This window comes from Ammospiza caudacuta, chromosome 11 (assembly GCF_027887145.1).
Source record: "Ammospiza caudacuta isolate bAmmCau1 chromosome 11, bAmmCau1.pri, whole genome shotgun sequence".
Classification (NCBI taxonomy): Eukaryota; Metazoa; Chordata; class Aves; order Passeriformes; family Passerellidae; genus Ammospiza; species Ammospiza caudacuta.
Genome location: NC_080603.1, coordinates 22,235,787 through 22,256,594, shown reverse-complemented (window position 1 = coordinate 22,256,594; position 20,808 = coordinate 22,235,787). Strand labels below are relative to the sequence as shown.

The window sequence follows — 20,808 nt, the reverse complement described above, 5'->3', positions numbered from 1 at the left end:
TCAATTGAATGGCTTTATTCCTCATAAAACCACTGCTGTATGGCTTTTCCACCAGGAACGGTGTGTGAGGGACTTCTCGCTGTGTCCTCATGCTGCTGGCCCAAATATCCCTGCAGTCCCAGTGCAGACAGTAACTTTAAACTGTGTTTATTTGTTTGGAATGAGTCAAGAGCCACAGGAAGGGTTGTGGCTTTCCCTGCTCGCTCCCCTGCGAGTGCCACATGATGTGCCCTCCATCTGGTGGCAAAGAGAAGGACTGAGAATGCATTTACAGGGTGAAGTAAAAGCCTTTCACTGACTGTTGATTTAACAAGGTAATATCCCTGCAGTCAGAAATTAAATTGTTAGCCTAGGGGTTTTCCAGAAGAGGCTTGTTTAGAATAGTTTTCTTTATATTATAGGGAGCAAGAGAGGTTTATCCATCTCTTATTATATCCTTTTCCTCCCCTCAGTGTAAATCAAAGGAGGGTTTGGCTCAGGGTTTGCAGTGCTCCAGACACCTTTGGTTTTCTCTTCTCTTTACAGGAACACATCTCCTGTGGTGTGGCATGGAGCAGCGTTCCAGGAACCATGAGGTGTAGGGGAATAAAATATTATTCCAAATACTGCTTTTATTTTCACTGAGCTCACATGCCCAGACCTGAGGAGTGTGACGGTGTTCACAGGGGTCTTAGGGTGAGGGAAGAGACGTAGATCTGACTCCATGTTTCAGAAGGCTTGATTTATTATTTTATGATCTATATTACATTAAAAACTATACTAAAAAGAATAGAAGGAAAAGTTTCATCTCAGAAGGTGAATAGAGAATAAGCTAAGAATAGAAAGGCAAGAATGATAACAAAGGCTCTGTCTCTGGTTCTCTGTCTGAGTCAGCTCTGCTGCGATGGCCATTAATTAGAAACATCCACATGAGACCAATCCCAGATGCACCTGTTGCATTCCACAGCAGCAGATAACCATTGTTTACATTTTGTTCCTGAGGCCTCTCAGCTTCTCAGGAGGAAAAAAATCCCAAGGAAAGATTTTTAATGAAAAGATGTCTGCGACAGAGGAGTGCAGCCATTCCTGGCAGCATCCAAAGCCCGGTGTGTATTTAATGTCTCTTGTGGCTCTGTGCTCTGAGGTGCCACCAGGAAAGGGACCCCAAAGGCAGCAGAGCTGGGTGGCAGTGGGTGACACTGCTGCTGGGACCCTGCAGTGATGGCACCAGAGCTGCTCATCACTGGCAGAGCAGGCAAGCATCCACACCATGGCCCTGTGAGACTGTCTCACCACCTTAGTTTTTGTTTTTAATCCTGCACAAAGCAGTATTGTCAACACCACAAGGCAAAATGATTTATCTGCTTTCTATCGTTACTTGCTCAAGCAGTGAAAGTAATTATATCTAAATAGAAATACTTTTTAATTTGTTATCTGACTGCTGAGTGTTCTGAGTTCGTTTCTGTTACGGTCTCCTTTGTAATCCTAACAGCTAAAATATTTTTTAATAGAAGCTGAAAATCTGACACTGTCACAGTATTCCAGGAGCTAAGACTTGAGAGTAAATGCAAAACAGATTTGCATGGCTGGAAACTTCTTATTTGTTGCTGTAGGCACTTCTGTAGGAATTTGGGAATAAAGCTGGGGGAAAAGGCTCCACTGTGAACCATGCATGACATTTCAAGTACTATTTGCTTGTCTGAGTATTATCCTATAAGAATCTTGCTGATAGTTGGTCACATTACACGGGTATGCCTAAAATGAGACTTGGTAATGCGCAATGGGATCTTAGCAGCATGTTGTGCCTTTTGCTTCCTCTTCTCTTCTCCAGCTTCTGTTTCTGAAATTGCTTTATTTTGTATAAAAAGTTGTATTTTATATGTTTGAAGCACTGACTGGACCTTTTTTGGGGGATGTACTAAACTCGTGCTGGGTATTGTAAGGAGTAAAAGCATTGATATAGTCAGGGATCCCCAAACCCTTCTGAATGTTTCAGTTACCAATTCTTCCTGAGTGTGCCTGGACTAGGAGCTGGAAAAAAATACAGTGTTAAAATTCTTGTGTTATTGATAGTATCCCACTCTCAAAAAAAAAGAAATTATTATTGACTCCTTGTGATTATATGTGTGATGCCACATTAACAATGCACTCATTAGCTGACAAGTGCAACCTTTCATTTTATTAATGTTTCTAATGATAGAGTTGGCAGAAATTATCTGATAATGCAACCTCTTATATGAAATCTTTGATTGGATGTGAGTAATCAGATTAAGTTCACCTATTGGTGTATTTCAGGCTCTTTAAAGCTTTTTATGTAAGGGGCTTCTATGGTTTTGGGTGTATTTTTCTTTTTTTAGTTATGTAAGAAAGATATCTAAGAATTCAGTAGTTTTCTACTGCTTGAGCCTGCTTAGAAGAAAATATTTTGTATATCAGTGATCCATCTGGTTTTGGAGTAAGGGCAAAATACTGGTTAGGTTGCTTAATATACTTTTGTACATTAATGGTTCATAAATATATTTTTGGTAGAAATTAGTGTCTCTGAATGGATCACTTCCTGTAAATACTGCAAAGGAATTACAGTTGGTTTTGCATTAGAATATTTTTGAAGCATATGGCACTAATGCTGTAATTTCTGGAAGCATTTGATGGCGTTTTGTACTGTGAATATCTCTGTCACATTACACAACTGATGAGTGTGAAGATAGCATGTAAAATGACTTTGATTAATTTAAACTTCACCCTTTGTGTGGTACCATAACTTTGGGGGCTTCAGTATGGGGGCACAGCTTTGCTGTGTAATTAACCCAGAGAGACAGAGTTCAATGTATGGGAAGTGATCCTGTAATTTTGTCACGTTACGAGCTTACATTAAGTTTTTGACCTTGTTAGATACTGGATTTTTTTTTTTTTTTTAATTTGATTTTAAAAAAAAAAATATTTTTACTGAAAATTCCTCTGTAATCATCTACCAGCAGCTGAAAAGCTGCTGTGGGTGTCTCTGCCAGGCTGTTGTGGTGAATGAGGCTGGAGCAGCCTGGGGTAGCTGAGTCTCCTGGGGTTTGTGCTGCAGCTGGCAGGAGACAAGCGGAGCTGCAGCTACAGGTGTTCAGGGGCAGGGACAGCAGGCTGTGTTCCAGGCACCTTGCTGTCATCAAGGGCTGCACTGAAATCTTCTGGTGCTCTGCAATCTGCCTCGAGCAGGAAAACAGCAGCAGCAGACGAGGCAGGTGTCAGGCTCCTGCCAGTCCCAGCAGCCGATGCTGTGTGCACACACATGTGCATGGGTTGCCAGTTATTCCTGGGGGAATAACTCATGTATATTCTACATATCTCGCTGACTTCTGAACTAAGAAAATGCAGTTGTGAAAATTTGTTTTTACAATTATATCTTCATGTAAGCGACCTGCACATTTATAGGAACAAAAGTAGGTATTTTCCTCTCGCAGTCGGTCTGGTTTGGGGTTTCTCCTTAATCTGGCAGCATGTGCAAACCTGTGTGTTAGCAGCCATTATTTCATGCATGGTTGTTCTGGAATACAAATGGATAGAAACAGGGTACCTTTGACTGCCTTTAAATGCAGGTTTTGCCTTTTCATTTGCCAATGCAGATGTATCTCTGCATTTTAAAAGCAGATCTTGGCTATTGGAAGCTGATTCAATTTTAGGATATCATCTACTTCATTACACACAGACCACTTGGTCTCATTTCGTGTCTCCTGGCTATTTACTGAGTTTTTAACCTGGTTGCTGGAGTCCTGCAGTTTATTTTATCTTATTAATAGCGCTGCTTTACAAAGGTCAGGCCCATTCAGCTAGAAGGTTTTGATGTGCTGGTTTCACTTCAGGAAATAGAATAGCCACTGCCTGCTGTGCGTGCCCCAAAAATCCTGGAAGATGAGTGATGTTAGATTACAATTAGTCTTAGGGAGAGCAGACTTACTACACAAAAATATTTTTCTGTCTGGTGGATTAGCTCAATTAACAAATATCTAGTGTTTAAATTGTGTAAATAATCCCCCCAGACTGTCCTGGGTCAGGTGGGTTTTTGTTCCATCAGCAGAGCTGAACAAACAGGAATTCTCAGATGGAGGCAGAGGGGTAGGGAAGGGCTTGGGACAAGGATCCCTTTAGGGGGGGTGAATTTATTGGGTGGGTTTGCAGTACTGATCAGGCAGCAGATATTGGAAGGAAGAACATTTGGACTCTTGAGGGCTGAGATCTTAGTGAGTAGAAGAGGATGAACCATTTGAGAAATGTCTTGTCCTTAGTAATGCCTGATGCTATGGAGTTGCCAGTGTCCCACAGGAAAATGTTCTAACTGAGGAGGAAATAATCTCACCTGTACTTAAGTCTTTAATAAAGCTCCTACGTAGGTGACCTAATTTTCAGTGCTCATCATTTTTAATTCACGATTTTATTTATTTATATGTCTAAATATGGATCTGAGATTCTAATGTTAATCATCCATTAAAAAAAAGTAAAAAGAAATCCTGGCTGTGGATAATGTGATTAATTCAGTCTTTCCAGTTGCTGAGAGGTAGACTAAATGCATAGCTAGAGAGGGTAATTTTCTTGATGATTTAAGAAATGCATCCTAGCAATGTAGTGTATAGTAAGCTATAAAGCTGTTGTTGTCTTCATATAAATGTGTCATTAAATCACATTTCCTAATATAAGTGGCCAAGGTGAACAGAAGATGATGCAGAGCAAGATTATTCTCATTTTCCATCTCTGAGCTCTTTAAATGTTCACATCTGCCTTGCATAACAGAATTATACAAAATCTTATAATGACTTCACCCCAAAAAACCCTATCAATCCAAACCTTAAATCAGCTGGTATTTGATTCTCCAAATGAAAGGTGCTGTGTTACACATGAGGACTATGAGTAATACTGTTAATTAAAATTTAGGACCTGATTATTGATGTAGAAAAAGATTTTACCCAAATTACACAAATTTGTGCCTCGTGCTAGCCCAGAGAGCAAACCTGTGGGCACAGACTGCCAAGTCACCTCAAGTGACATCACTTTTATCTAAAACTTTCAAATCTGAGTGCAAGGTGGGAAAACACTTCCAGCAGCTAGGCTAGTCCTCTCCCCACTCACCATCTGGATATTGTGAGTAAATTATTTTTATAAGCCAATACTTCTGGAGTGTTTCTCTTGTGATATGCAGGATGAAAGGCTGGGGGAGGCATACGTGGTCCAGCTCCCCTGTCAAGCTGACTTTCTTTCTTTCTTTCTTTTCTTTCTTTCTTTCTTTCTTTCTTTCTTTCTTTCTTTCTTTCTTTCTTTCTTTCTTTCTTTCTTTCTTTCTTTCTTTCTTTCTTTCTTTCTTTCTTTCTTTCTTTCTTTCTTTCTTTCTTTCTTTCTTTCTTTCTTTCTTTCTTTCTTTCTTTCTTTCTTTCTTTCTTTCTTTCTTTCTTTCTTTCTTTCTTTCTTTCTTCTCTCTCTCTCTTTCTCTCTTTCTCTCTTTCTCTCTTCTCTCTTCTTTCTTTCTTTCTTCTTCTTTCTTTCTTTCTTTCTTTCTTTCTTTCTTTCTTTCTTTCTTTCTTTCTTTCTTTCTTTCTTTCTCTCTTTCTTTCTCGCTCATCTCTTCTTTCTTTCTCTCTTTCTTTCTCTCTCTCTTTCTCTCTCTCTTTCTCTCTTTCTCTCTCTTTCTCTCTCTTTCTCTCTCTTTCTTTCTCTCTTTTCTCTCTTTCTGTCTCCACTCAAGGTGTGTTTGGCCCATCAGTCATTTTTTCAGTCCCAAGGCTCAAATGCATTGTGTTATTTGTTTGCTGATCCTGTCAGCCTGGCATGCAGAGGAGTGTGTTATAGGGGAATAGTGGGCTGGAGCTGACAAGGGACATTTCAGGAGTGAAATGTGGTAATGCAGGAGAGCAGATGTGAGGCCATCAAAGGCTGGGGTAACCAGAGCACACTTTGCAGTGGGAAGGGGAGGATGGTGAGGAGAAGTGGTAGAAAAGGTCCCATGAATGGAAAAAAATGTATGTGACACGAGGTGACCCTCCTCCACACCCACATCCCAAAGCAAAGCACAAAACCTCAGAAAGAAGAGAAGGTACAGGCAGGGTTTGACAGTCCTGACATAGTAGAGTTCACTGAGAAAGATGGAGAAGAAAACTTTATCCTAATTCACGGTGACTGGCACATATTTGGGTGAGTGGAGCCTTTTGTACTCTGTGTGTACCCAGACTCTGCATTGATGCAGCATTTCCACTGATTGCTAAGGAAATTTGCTGTTTCAAAAGTCTGTAGAAAAGATGATCCCACATGCAGTTCCAAAGAGAAGCTTAAGTATTCTAGCTTTCCTAAATCCTGTTGGTGCTCTGGAAGATATTGCTTACATAAATATCATAGCTAATATTGTATTTTGTTGACAAAACTATTAACTTCACCAAAAATATGCTTAACATCTTCCCTTGTGCTCTCTGTTACAATGATTTAAAAAAAATTAAAAGTTTCTAAGGCTTAACCACATGTGATACTTGTTTAATTGGAGATCAGATTTAATAAAATGCACTATTTGTATCATTCAGTATTGCACGCATTTCCAAATTGTATTTTCCTCAGTAGCAAGACTCACAATAATGCACTTGTCCTCCTTTTTACCATCTAACATAACCCAAGTTGCTCGGGTCTCATAGTGATTGTTGCTTGTAGAGTAAAGTTTTAATGCCAAGTAATTTGCTGAAGCATCTAACCAAAATTCAAAAATGAATGCTGTCCTAATGGTCTTTGTGACTGCTCTGTAACAAACTGAAGGAGTTGATCCAAATTTAGACGTCTGTATTTTGGTTTAAAATGAGCTTCCTTGTGTATGGTTTTAATTGTGGTTTGAGAGCTTGCAGGGGTGAGGTGTGTCAGCTCTGTGGCAGTGGAATTCTGGACACTGCTTGTGGGGATGTTTGCAGCCAGCAGAAAATGTGCAGAAAGAGAAGCCTGCAATGATCCCTCACTAAACAGAACAACTACTTCAAAATAACACCCACGTATGGATTTGCACTTGTACAATTCCAATCAGCTCATTAAAGTTAATGTGTGCAAAATCCAGAACGGGCTGTTTCAGTGTGCCCCTCTCAGGAAGAAATGCACAGGAGTTGTTGAGTCTTTTGCAGTCCTGTTTTTCTCTTTCTGGCAGGATTTTGCCTGCAGTGAAAGTGCCAGGGAATAGGCACAATATGGGCTGTAAATCTGAACCACTTTGGGGGTGAGTGGAAGGAGAAGTTGAAGAAAGGACACCACGTCCATTAGGCTGCAGTGAAACACTCACTGGGTTCCTGCATTTGCTAAGTAAGGTAGATTTGTTTTCTGAAGGTTTCCAACAAAATACAAAAAATTCAATTTATCTTCAGTTTTTCCAAAACACATTCTTTACAGATACCTCTGTTGTAGTAGTGCCTGTTGCTTCAGGTATAGCTACAATTTTCCAATTTTTTTCTTTATTTTTTTCCCTGTTTATACAGTTTGGATTGTGGCTACACTGCAGAAGTTGTGGTTTGATGGTTTTTTGTCCCCTGCTTAAAAAGTCTGATGCTGCTCTGGTTCAGCTTGATTGAATATATTTAGACTTTGAATTCCTTACTGGTTTTTTTTCGTTGTGATATTTATCCTTTTTATGTGCCAGTGAGTGTGTCATATGTGTTAATGTCACAGATTTTTAAGAAACATGGGGGTGAAATGTTGTGTCTGCATAGTCCACATAGGTAGTTTGTTACCAAGAATACGAGTAGTAATGTCATGCTAATAACAAATAGACCATCTGCCTCCCACAATTCCTCCAGCTACTTGATAGTTTAATAGATGACTTTGTCTTCATAGTAGATGTAAGAAGCAGTGGAGATAATTTGACTTTTTTTTTTTTTTCTGCAGTAGAGATAACTTGACTGTGTTCTGTATATGAGTATCTAGTAAAAACCTGCTGAACTGATGAATATCTGAATCTTGTTTTGTGTTGTCTGTCTGTGACTTCTTAACAAGAGCAAACTCAGACTCATATTTGCAGAAAGTGAGACGAAAAAAATGTACAGAAGTTTTCTGTTGTTATATAACAATCCTGCTTTTATTTTTTTGTTGTTTTTCTCCCCAAAGATTTAATTGACCTTGCAGCTTTGGACTAGAGCACTTTTACTGTTTAGCAACAGCCAGTCCACTCTGGCCTTTGGGTTGAACCATCATGGCACTACAATATCCATTTGTCCTGGCAGTTCAGGTGATTGTGCATCAAATTGTGCTGAATTAGGGGACATTTTTCAACCTGGATTCCAATTCCTGAGCGTCTGCATATTGCTGTTGTCTTGGTGTTTTATTTGTGCTCTGTTCACTTAAAAACAGACTTTGAAATTGTTGTTAGATCATAAGAGAGGCTAAATGTGAGTTAGACAGTGTAAGTATTACTCCCTGAAACCAGCACCTGCTGTTCTGGGGACACTTTGTGGGGTTTATTTTATTTTCAGCTGGAGAAGGGCCAGAAGTCTGAGGGAAGTCTGCAGTGGACAAGGAAATGTGGATAAATAGATGGCTGTGGGGGAAGTGAGGTACTCTTGGACATGCCAGTGTCATCAGTGAATGTTGCATACAAAATGTGCCCAAGGAAGAGGTGGAGAAGGAGCAGGTCAGGTCCTTTCCTATCACTTTTCTAGAAATCTCGACCCTGGAAGGGACAGAAAGGACCTTTTTGTGTACACCTGAAGTCAATTGTGCAGGTGGTTATTTGCTGTACTGAGAGCAAACCTACTGGATTCTCATTGCCAATGGAGTGATGATTTTGGAATCCAAACCTCTGATCAGCCCCAGACTTCACATCAGTAGAGGCTTAGAACTGACCAAGCAAATACTTTGAATTTTGCCTACTTTAACAAGTTTATCCTTCTATTTTCCACACTGGTGTACAATGAAATCGGGTGTGGGGCAGATAGAACAATTCTGGAAGTCTACCATTTAAGCTTAGTTGTCTTTCAGGGAACTTTTTCGTTTGGGGTGGGGAGCAGGTGAATTCATTTTAAGCAGTGGATTCTCAGCACTTTGAAGGCCTGATCTGTTTTATAAGTCCATGGAGATGTATTCAGGACCATTCTCTCCTGAGGCAAATGAGTGATGAAATGATGAGGCCCCTTTGAGGTCAGCAGAGCTGAAGGAGTCGATGAACTCACTGCAGAGGTACAGGGTTGAAATCAAAATAAAGGACAGCAGAAGGATAATAATTGAATTTTATGGAGGCAGATGATAATTGGATATTAATCCTTCATTTTCAGTGCAAATGGCATATTCAGAATGGCCTTTTGTTGGATTTCTGCTTAAAGAGGAGTGGGGACAGGCTGGAAAGGGGCCAGAAGAGGTAAAGGAAGGCAGTTGGAGATATCAGGAGCAGCAGCTCTTAGGAAATGGATGAAAAGACTGAGGAAATTTGATTTTAAGAGAAGATCAGTTGAGGGAAGGCCATGAGAGCAATCCTTATATACGGAAAAAACTTGCAGAGAGAAGAAGATAAGTCTGTTCTCAGCATGAGTGGGGGGAAAGGAGAAAATGCAGCGTATCTAAATACAGCAGGGTGATTATTTAGGATGGACAAGAGGTTTACATCTTTGGAAAAGGGCAGGAAAACAAATGCCTGGAGTGGCAATGGGGTGAGCTGAGCCTGCTTCAAACCAAATGATCTCCTGTGGCCTCTTCCCAAGCCTGTCTTTATAAGATTTTATGCTTGCTCCTTTGGAGAGAGCTTTTAGTTTATCCACAAGCAGTTGGATTTGTGGTGCAGTGTAAATAACTTCAGGACAGTGTTTTGGTTATCAGTGCTGATTTCCTCAGCTGTATATCACAACTGAAGGGTCACTTGGAAGCTGTCAGTGTTTTCAGATAAAAACAAATGCATCTCAAACACAGTTCAGCTGGTGAGATGGAGATTATCAGAACTAAAGCATGTGATATGGCATCGGTGATAACACTCTGCTTACATAAGCATGTGGAGATGGTATTTTAGCTTTTCTCCTTTTTTTTTTTTTCCTTTGAATTTGCAGTTTTCATTTTAACCAATACGTTCTACTGAACTTTTAAATATTTTTGTAAAATATCCAAGCTGACATATCAGCTGGGAATCTTTGCAGTTCTGTTAGAATTGCATTGGTAAATTAACATATGCTGATAAGAAAATGAGGCTGATAACAGGAAGGTTACATGGCATCATCTTGTGGCTGTCTTAGGTTTTCCTGTATATAAGGCTAACTTCTTGAAATTCATGAAAGAAATAAAAGTTTTGTAGATTCTTTTCAGATTCTAAAAATTAAACGTTAATTTTGGGATTTATCTAATTCTAAGTAATCCTCAATCTTTAAATAATAGGTAGTTTTTCTAAGTAGTGCTAAGTTGTTGTGATTTTGCTTGGGGTTTTTTTTTGTTTGTTTGTTTGGGGTTTTTTGTTTGTTTTGTGGGGTTTTTGTTTGTTTTGTGGTCTTTTGTTGGATTTTGTGGTTTGGTTTTTTTGGGGTTTAGCATGCCCTCTTTAATTCCTCATTGTCCTTTGAGAATTGGGGAATTATTTAAAAGTTAAATCATACAGTTCCAATAAAGATATTCAATGCCATCAGAATGACACATTCAGTGTAATTACTTCAGAGTTCACAGTGTAATGTAATGATTGGCCATTGAAAGGAATAAAACACTGCCATTTGAGCAGTATTGAGAATTTTTTTTTTTTCATCTGCAGATTTCCCGTATAAAAAGCAAGGTTTCAAGTTTTTGGTGGTTTTTTTGATCAATAGGTTTTCTGTATAGAAAAAGACCCATCCAATGCTATTCACATCCACACAGAAATGTCCTCTCGCTGGAAGTAAACCTAATTGTCTCCGACAGTAAAAGGAACCACTTGGACTTGATTATGCAGCTGGTCACATTTTATTGAGACACTGACACATTCCCTGTGGTGTGGGAAGAAAAGGAGATGATCTGGTTGTGAAGTTTTGCTGGGTCAGTGCTCTGCCAGTGCATGCAGGGTTATATGCAAACATTTCAAGGTGAGGGATTGTCTTTCCCCCCGTCCTCCTTCCGCTGCGGCTCGACATCGCCCTCGGCGCTGGAACCTGCTGCAAAATGCAGGGCACAGCTGTGTGGAGCTGCTGCTCCCCTTCCATTAGGGGAAAACAGAGTGAAACTCTTCATTGAATAATCAGATCTGTAAGCTTTGAATAAAATTATCTATTCCCTTTGCTGTATAGAAAACAGAGGCTATGATACCCTCGTATGCCCAAAATAAAGGTTTAGGTTAAAGCATGGAGCTTGTTTAAAATGTTTTGGATGGAATTGTACAAAGATACAGTTTGTGATGTTATGCATGCACGCTGTCATCTGTACCTTAGAGGAAAACTTGTCTCTTGTGACTGAAATTTAGCAACTGTGAAAGTTAATAAGAAAACTGCAGTTATGGGCGTGTTACTGATTGTGAAAGCATTGAGAGATCATCTTTCAAAGATGCTCCTTTAATAATAATAAAAAACCTACAAACCCTAATGAAGTGAATTGAAGGCTATTTAAAGGGGGTACAGCTCCTTTAAAAAAAGAATACAATCTCTACGAGCAGATAAATACTGATTTCAGAGTTCCTTTAATAATAATAAAAGAGGTTTCCTGTGTAGGTACTTTCATTGTGTACATATTTTGAAAGAACTTTTTTTAACAACAGCTCATCTGTTGAAAGCCATTTATTGTAGTAAATAGAATAAATGTATTTTGTAGTAGATCAGTCCAGTTTGTGGTAAGCATTTGAAGTTTTGTGTTAAGGAGAAGCAAGGTCTCCTGGCTTTGCTAAAAGGAAAGTGTGTCATTCTTGTAACCAAAGGGAGCAGTGAAATGTGGCAGTGACTTTTTTAGGGCTGAAGTGCACAGTGTAAAAGTTATTTTCTCTCTCTTCTTTCTGTGGAATTTAGTCTTAGGATCTGATAAAATAGTCCATTTGATGGACTGGAGCTGTCATTCTCTATGTTAAAGGTTCTGTGATTAATTTACTGTTCTTAAAGTGGATAGTGATAACCATCTGTGTGTTGTTTGGGGTTTTTTAATGTTGTTGAGGTTTGTTTGTTTGTTTGTTTGTTTCTTTGATAACTGAAGCCACAAGTATAAATAGCCAGTCTGGTTTCTGTTCCTAGCTCTGTCTCTGCCTACCTGTCCCCTCTTGAGTGATTTCCTTATCTCATATTGGCCCTCTAATGTTCTGAAGTATTTGTAAGATTTGGATGCTGGCTAAATGTCACATAAAAAGCTTTGGAAGTCTCACCTATGGCCAGTTCATGACTTTGCAATGTTTAGTGTAGGGGAACAAAGAATTGCTTGTTTTCCAATGAACTCTGGAGTCAGAGAGTGAATCAGTCATTTTTCAATGCCTTCCGCCATCTGCCTTGAATGCAAGTTTGGCTTGGATCATGGTGTTGGAAGGTGAGAATTGAACTGTCCCCATGAGTTTTATTTAAAAGGTATAAAGGCATTTGACTGATGTGATGGGTAGGAGCAATAAACTTGGTAGTCCTGTAGTGAAAAAGCATAAATGTACAAAACAGCTAAGCTTGGGAGCCAGCAGGGGCTGAGATCTGAGAGTGTTCTTCAATCCCATGGCAAAGAACCTCTCAGGAAAATGAGAGGTTTGCCCTGGAGCAGTTCTGCATGAATTTATACCACGATAGGAGAAGATACATATGGTCAGGTACCCCAGTAAAAGTCTAATACCCAGGTGGACTTATAGACAGTGCAAAAATGCTGTAAAGTTTTGTTTAAAAGTATTTCTCTGTTTTCTCTTAGTATGACTTTGTAAAGAGAGAGCATGACCCTTTTATTGGAAATACCTGAAAGCCACAGTACACATAATGTCTTTTAAAAAAATAAAAATTACAAAAAGTGTTTTTTTTTGCTAGAGAACTACACAACCAAATCTAGAGCTGGCATTCTGCTTTCTGACATTCCTTATTTTTTATCATTTCATGAATTGAATTTATTTTGTGTCTGTGAGAACAAAACTGCCATAAAACAGTCCTTTTTGTTAAAAGCCTGAATTGTACTTCTTTATATTAAAGCATGTTAAAATGCATATTGTAAAATGTGTAAAATTTGTGGTGCAGATCTGTAAATATTCCCTTAGATAGCAAGCGCATTAAGTTGTTATCCAAGAATGAGCAGGGATTAATTGTTATTATTATTATTATTGTTAGAAATATGCCCAGAATATCCAGAATGTATGAAGACTGATGGTAGATGTGACAGAGGACATTTCATAGCATTTTTCTCCAGCAGGTGTTGGTGATTTTGCAATGTAACCTGAGAACCTGAGGTGCTTCAGGATCCTGCATGCACCTCTTTGCACTGTGAGCATGTTTCTCTCACCTCCTGATAAATATTTATCCTCTCTTGGACCTGAAATTATTTATTTCTGCATTTTGGGAGCAGCAAATTTGTGACCATCAGTTCAGACCATGGGAAATCCAAGCGGGCAGGTTGGAGACCAGCCCAGAGGAGTGCCCTAATTAACAGGAGCATGTAATTAAAATTGAAGCAGATGTGGCTTGGGCAGGTGGTATTTCCTGAGCGCTTCCTGTGTGTGCACACTGTGTGTGATGGACACAAATAACTGCTCTTTCTGGAAATGTGGGAAAAGTGTGGGAAATGCTGCTGGTGCATCTGCTGAGCAGTTGGTGTGTGTGGGTACCACAGCTCGGCTCTTAATGGACTGAAATGAGCTCTGAAATCCTCAACATATGAAAACATCTTTAAAACTCAGCCTGGACAAAGTTTGAGATTTAAAAAAAAAAAAAGATACTTGCATGAGAGGCTATAAATGTAATAACCCCATGTGATGCATTTCCTGCATTCTTCTGTGATTATCTGCTGCTAGTTACTGTTGGGAGCATCATGTTAGAGAAGAGAACGCTTTGATCTGATGCAGCTTTACAAAATATGAGCAGTCATTGCAACTCACAGGATCTGAGAGCAGCTACTCAGCTGAAAAATCAATCTGCAAAAATTCCAAAATGGCATTTGTTGTTAGCTCTTACCTAAAAAGTTGCTTTATGAACAATTTCAGTCAACTGGAAGAAAACAGTGGAAATTTACAGTCAAAATATGGGAATAAGGCGCTTAAACATCTAACTCTGCAAAACTGGAATTCACAATATTTTTTCTTAGTAGGCCAGGAAGTGTAGGCATTTCTCCATGCTCAATACTGGTGGTAAATCCAGAAAGAAAAAAACTAACCAAACCAGCCACACTTGAAGTTTTACATATTTGTGGGGAATTTTTGTCTCTGTAGATATTTCAGATTGAATCTGTAGAATCCTTCTGCAATTCCAATTCTTTTTCTTGGGGTTTTATAGCAATTAAATAGGATTATCTGAGAAGTAATTGTGTTATATAGTTAAATTATTCCATCTCTTGGTTGTTAGAGTGACCTGTTGTAATTTTTCAGTATCTGTTGAGTGGTGGTTCAGTGTCCCAGCTGGCTTGTTTGCAATACCTTGTTCTCTCCTTTGGCAAACTGTGTCAAAAATGCTGTTCTAGCAAATGACTTTCCATTAAGGCACGGCAGGTCTGTGTTCCCCATGGTTACCAAATCGAAAATTACATTTGTATATTTTGTGTGTGTGTGTTCATTTATCTTCTGTAATCTTCTGGTGAAGAACAGCCTTTTGATGCTGCAGAGGCTGCAAGAACCCTTGGCATTATTACAGATCTATTTTCAACATATTTAAAATTATTATTCTAGGTTAAGGACTTTGAATCTTCAACAGTGGTGATCTTTTCATCACATCAAAATGGGAAATCTCTACTTTATTCAAGTGAAGCATGGTGAACTTTCTAGGTTTTAAGTGCAATTTTGCCTGTTTATTTTCTGAAAGCCTTTTGAGATGGAGGAGAATGCTCAAGAACTGAATTTATGTCCTGGTCTGATGTACATTAGTTCCATAGTGATCTGTATTAGAAAGTAAAGGTCAGGAATTTATGGAAATCTCTGAGAGCGTCCTATAAAGGCACAGGAGTGTTCAGACTGGCATTTTCACATTTATTAGTGTTGATTCTGACTTGAGACCAAATCTTCAGTCTGTGGTGGCTCCACTTCACTGGATTATGTAAAATTACAGCAACAGAGATGTGCCCATAAACTTTGTTGTTATTCCCATTGAATAAACCTGAAAAAATGCCTGAATAAAGTATCTTTTTAATGTGACCAAAAGGAGTAAAAAATTTGGCTGAAGTTGTCAGAGGCAGTGCTGTAAATGGCAATTGGCAATCGCATTGGTGTTGGTTCCTTCTGAGCATGCAGCTGCTTGGGGAGCTGAGAACATCCTCACCCCGAGGGGCTGCTCCTCCCCACTGCTGAAATCCACTCTGGGACTCTCTGAGCCCTGTAAATTCTAGGAATTAAATAATTTGAGCATTTGGAAAGGAGAACTGTGAAGTGCATGTGAAGTGTTGACACTCTTCCAGGCTGAACTGCCAAACTTGACAATTTTATGAATTTGACTGGGTTTAGGAAATACTGGTTTTGTGTATTTTACTTGTTATGCAATTAGTATGTGAAAAAAAAATAATGAGTTCAGTTTCCTATGACTTTAGGTTCATGCAGTCAGCATCAAAGGCAAATGCAAGTCAGCTATTGTAATAAGTCTGGGAAGAAAAAAATCTTTCTTGTGTTGTTCATAAGATTTATCAAAGTAGTCTAATATGTGCTGATTTATTGTAAAATAATGTATGCTCATAATTTGCAATTTGATTTTAACATGCTATAAAGATATTATGGAGTAAATAGTGAGTGGGATCATTTCTGTAACTTAATCAGAAATGTTGTCACAAAAGTTTCAAAGACATGTTGATTTAATTATGAAGGGGAAAGTTACTTCTATTAGTAAGGGAGCAATTTGCTTATTGTATCTTCCTCTTTCAATGCTTAATTCCTTTTATTGTGACTGAATACTTCTGGTTACAGTGTGCCATAACCCTATTGGCCTGGGATAAGTTTCTTTAATTATTTATTCTATTAATGTTTCTATCACCTGAGGAAAATGCAGCTATTCCATTAATGATTGTGTTAATCAAACAACTTTCTGTATTTCTGCACAGCCCAAGTTTATGTCATTACATTAGCAGGCACAGGAGATGAAATTGCAAACTTGTAATATACTGCAGATTGGATTAAGTCATCTGTGTGGTGTAGACTGCTTGAAGACTTATTTTAGATAATTTAAAAACATTAAATCTGGAAGACAGTTATTGTTCCTGACAGGATCCCTGAAGTCTCAACATAAGGCCAGTGTTGTTGTAAAGATTTTGAACTTTGTGTGTGAACAGCCTTGCTGGAGCAATGTAGCCAGGGATACAACATATTGCTTTGAATAAATATATTTTATAAAAAACAAATTTATACCAAGATTTGTCTGTTTAAAAAAAAAAAAACTTTTGCAAGTTGGAATAATCATTCTGCCCATATAATGTGATGATGGGCATTAGGCATTTCAATGGAGTAGCTAATTTTTGAGCCATTTCTAGGTGTAATAGGTGTTATAATTTTACTTTCTGCCCTTTTAAGGCCTTGATGCTGTCTAGGCAGTAAATGTTCATTTTTCAAATGTCCAGCCACAAGATGGGTGGAGGAGGGAGCCCTTGTGCTTGGCTTCCATCATAAGCTTTGCTTGCTGGGGCTCTCCTGGGGCAGTGCAGACCCTTCTAGAAGCAGAGCCAGTACCTTTAGCCAGGAGCTTCCCACCTGCAGCACTGCAGCTGATTTTGGATATTGCAGGGGCACCTGGAAAGCACCTGGGGGGATTCTCAGATACCTGTTGCTTGCTTAAAAATACTATACGTTATTCAACTGTGTATTTTTTGATGTGTGCAAGACAGCCAGGGTGTTTTTTGAAGTTCTGTTGGGAACCTTAAAGCAGTTAGGTTTAGTAGCCTTTTTGTGAAGAGAAGGTTGTGGACAAGGCTTTCAGGCAGTGTCACTATCTCTTCACTATCTCTGTGCTTGGAAAGCATACATCTGTGGTCCTTAATCTTCTTTTCACTCCTGAGAGCTTTGTAGACACACAAAAAAACATCCAAAAATCCAACTTGACAGAATTCAGCAAATATTCCATAAGCTTTTTGTGGTGCAGGTGGGTAGTGCTTTTTTTATTTGAGTAATGAGTTTTATTTCTGTCCTTCTTTGCTTACATGACTGCTTGTCTGCATAAGTGGGGGAAACCTTCAGTTGCTCCTTCAGCAATTCCATGCTCTGAAGTTATCATGGCAATAGTTTCAGCATCTGGAATCCTTTGGCATGTGCTGGGGAGGAGGGAGCTGCTTTGGTGCCTTCATCCTGTGGCCCCTGTGCCAGCCAGGATTGAAAGTGATGCCAGCCCAGACCAACCTGAGTTCCCGCTGACCATCAGTGGATACTGCCAAAATAATTCCCATCTTTGCCTCTTCTGCTGGCCAAGCTGGTGGCTCAGGTAATCCTTCAGTGCAGGTAGGAAATGTGAAGAACCTGCTGACAGTGAGCACATCATTTGGGGGAACAGTTCCATTCTGCTTAGTAAATTTGCTTTCCTTGATGAATTTAAGCCAAACATGTAATTATAACTATATAATTACAACCAATTTTCAGCATCATGCCTTCCCTGACATCCTTGAGTTGTGCCTTCAGATTGGCTTCTTCATGTTTATAGATTGGTTAAATTAATGCTATTTTATAAATTTGATAATCAAATGATGTGTAAATTTTGAAACAGTTACTGTGGTAATTTCTGTAGGATTCTTTATTTCATTTGGATATGTTTCCTATACATACATTTTTTTCTTTTATTTCCCAAAAAGCAGTTGCCTTTGTGTCATACTTGGTAAGAAAATATGAAAGTTGTATGGTTTTTTTGCATATTTGATGATATATTTTTAATAAACTCATGCACTGATGCATACTTACCTACAAGAGTCCTGATGGGAAATAAATTAAACTTTACCTATGTGTTTTTTTGTTTTTTTTTTTCCAGAGATTTGTTAGAGTTCCCCAGAGGAGATGATGCAGACGTTGCAGTGAAAATCGAGGGTCAGTGGCGTTCCCAAGGCCTGGAGGATGTCCGGCTGCTGAATTACTCCGTTCTGCTTGACCTGCCAGGCCCTGCTTCAAACACAGTCACTCTGCAAAGCAGCGGGGAATGCTTTTATCCAAGTGGACAGCGGTGCAGCACAGACCCCAAAACACTTCACAGCCCAGACCTCCTGTACTCCTATGCAGCTTATTCTGCCAAAGGAACTCTTGAGGTAACGTGGCCATTTGTCTCTGTCACTTGTGGTGAAATAGAGTTAGGAAACAACAGCTTTTACTGAGCATGACTGGAAAATTACACTCAGAATCACAGAGTTATTTAGGTAGGAAAAGACCTCTAAGATCATCAAATCCAATTGAAAATATGCTGAAATGCCCAGCCTTAAAATAAGCATTTTTATGTGAATTATGATGTGGCCAATCGTACTTATCTTAATTAACCTTACAACCTTTTATCTATGAATACTTCATAGGAGATTGATATAGATATACACTCACATATATCTATGTGAATCTAATTATACAATGTAATTATAATTTTTTAAGTGTCTGTGTATGAATTGGCGCATTTTGCATGTGTGTAAAAACCTGGAAGCCGTGTCTAGAGTTTCACTTTATCCTTGCTGATGTATGAGTGCTTCTGGTTTGAGGGATGCTTGTAGGAAGGATGAGGCTGGTGGGAGTGCTGGCCTAATACCTGGAGCCTCTGAATTATGGTTGTGGATCTCACATAGTTTCTTCTGTGACAATTCAGTTGACATATCTGCTCTGTTTCCTCTTGAAAACACCGATTTGTGGTTTTATCTTACTGCAGTTACTCTAGGAAGTTTTGTCAGCAATAAGATTCTACCTATTTGGACTTGTTACTTGCCAAGTGAAATAAGATCTATGATTATCTTGTTTTTTCCTGTGTACTGTCTTTGCTGTCTGTTTTCCTTGAGCTTCTGACTAAATATTTTGAGATTGCACAAAGGAGCCATCATTTCTGTTTAGCTTCCTAGCTGAGATAGTGTAAATCTTAAAAAATATTTCTGAAATTCAAAAATTGCAATTTCACTGCTAATTGCATTATTGGCATCTTCCTCCTTTCAAAAATACTGTATTATTCCACTGATGCTGGGGGTTTCTGTCTTGCTTTCTGTCTTATTTAAATGACATGTTTGTTCATGGCTTAGAACACTTAGAGACTATAAAGGAACAGATTGTGAACATCTTAATATTTAAACATGCCTCCTCTCCATGCTGAGTTTTGTCATCCTCGTTCTGGGGCTCTGTCCACTAAAAATTTGTTGCTGAGAAGCAAAATGAAGTAGGAAAAAGGAGGTCCTAACTTGCATGATACATGCTTTAACTTTTCCATGTAATAATGAATGTGGTTGCCTTCTCATATCACTTAAAAAACTCCATATTTAATATTATTTTCTCATTGTAACTTAGTAAGAGTACCTGTAATCAGAGAGAGGAATGGTTGTGACCTTTGAGGTTTTATTTCATGAATGTCAATGCGGTGCTAACAAATTCATCAGATTGAAGGAAATCCAGTGTTCCGGGAAAAACCGCTGCTGTTATTCCCAGCAGCACGGGCTCCGCTCTCCATTATGTTCCAGGGCAGTTTGCTTTTTTGAGTTCAGCAGAAGTGAGGACCACACACACCTTCCTCATCACAGGGGCTGGACCTTGGCTTTGGCAAAACTCCAGCCTTGCACTGGAGCCAAAGAATGACTCTCTGCATGGTTTTACATCAATTCTTTGAGATACCTCAGCACCATTACAAAACTTGAGATGTGTTCTTCTGTTCTTCAAAAAATCTACCTGAAATTTCCTTGGATCTAGAGTTTTTGCCCAAAAGGGAGATTTCCCTATTTGTTTAGGCTCTAGGTAAATTGGTACTATCTAACCTTCCTGACTTTCAATGCTACACACTAATCTCTACTATTTAAACTAATGGAAGTAGAAAAACTTTAAATGAGAAGTAGCAGGTGGTGGCCGTTGCTGGGCTCAGCCATCAGAAAGTGACTTGATTGCTTGCAGTGGAACTACAAGTCGCGTATTTTGGATATCCTGCAGTGGTTTGTGATTGCAAAATCACGAGGGTTTTCCTGTGAACAGGTATTTTTATAACAGCTACTCATAACCTGAATAATTTTCTTTCAAATGTGGCACATCCTTAGCAGAAAATTCCTATTATGTGTCACTTAATCAGGCTGAATTGCTAATACTGCCTCGATGCTGCTGCTTCATTGTATCTCATTTGTCTGTTTGGTTTGCTAGAAGTTGAAGCAAATAAAACCATTTAGCTATTGCAGTCTGGCTACCAGCAGAGCTACAGCTCCACTTTGATGTTGACAAGGTTATTTGTAGAACAGCAAGACTCATTTTCTTTGACCACCTGTCATGTCCATTCATCATACGGCCATTGTATATGAGCCATCCAATTTGTGCTTTCTGGTAACAGTCTAAACAGCATTTGTGAGTAAAAATGTGAGCATTTGTGATCTGAAATCTACTTCAAAAACCTACTTAGTGCCATTGTGATGGATGGTGCACTTTACTAGTTCTCTATATTTCATTGGACTGTGAAAAGGTGACAGTGTTTACCCATCATGGTGACAGGCAGGGCAGCTTACAGTTCTGGAGAGGGCTGTCGAGTCACTTTTGAAATAGATATTGCAGCAGTTATGTAAATAATATATTTTAGGCTAGGTCAGCCTAAGGAAAGAACGACATACCTGAAATATATTTTTATTAAAACTTAAATATCAGCCACCTTT

General features: G+C 38.9%; 1 protein-coding gene across 1 annotated transcript in view; it reads left to right on the top strand.

The window, feature by feature from the left end:
• NAALADL2 (N-acetylated alpha-linked acidic dipeptidase like 2) overlaps nucleotides 1-20,808 on the top strand; it is a 312,928-nt gene that overhangs the window by 125,042 nt on the left and 167,078 nt on the right. Inside the window, exon 3 of the mRNA XM_058812368.1 lies at nucleotides 17,982-18,252. Coding sequence (XP_058668351.1) covers nucleotides 17,982-18,252 — 271 coding nt within the window. The remainder of the gene's footprint in view (nucleotides 1-17,981; nucleotides 18,253-20,808) is intronic.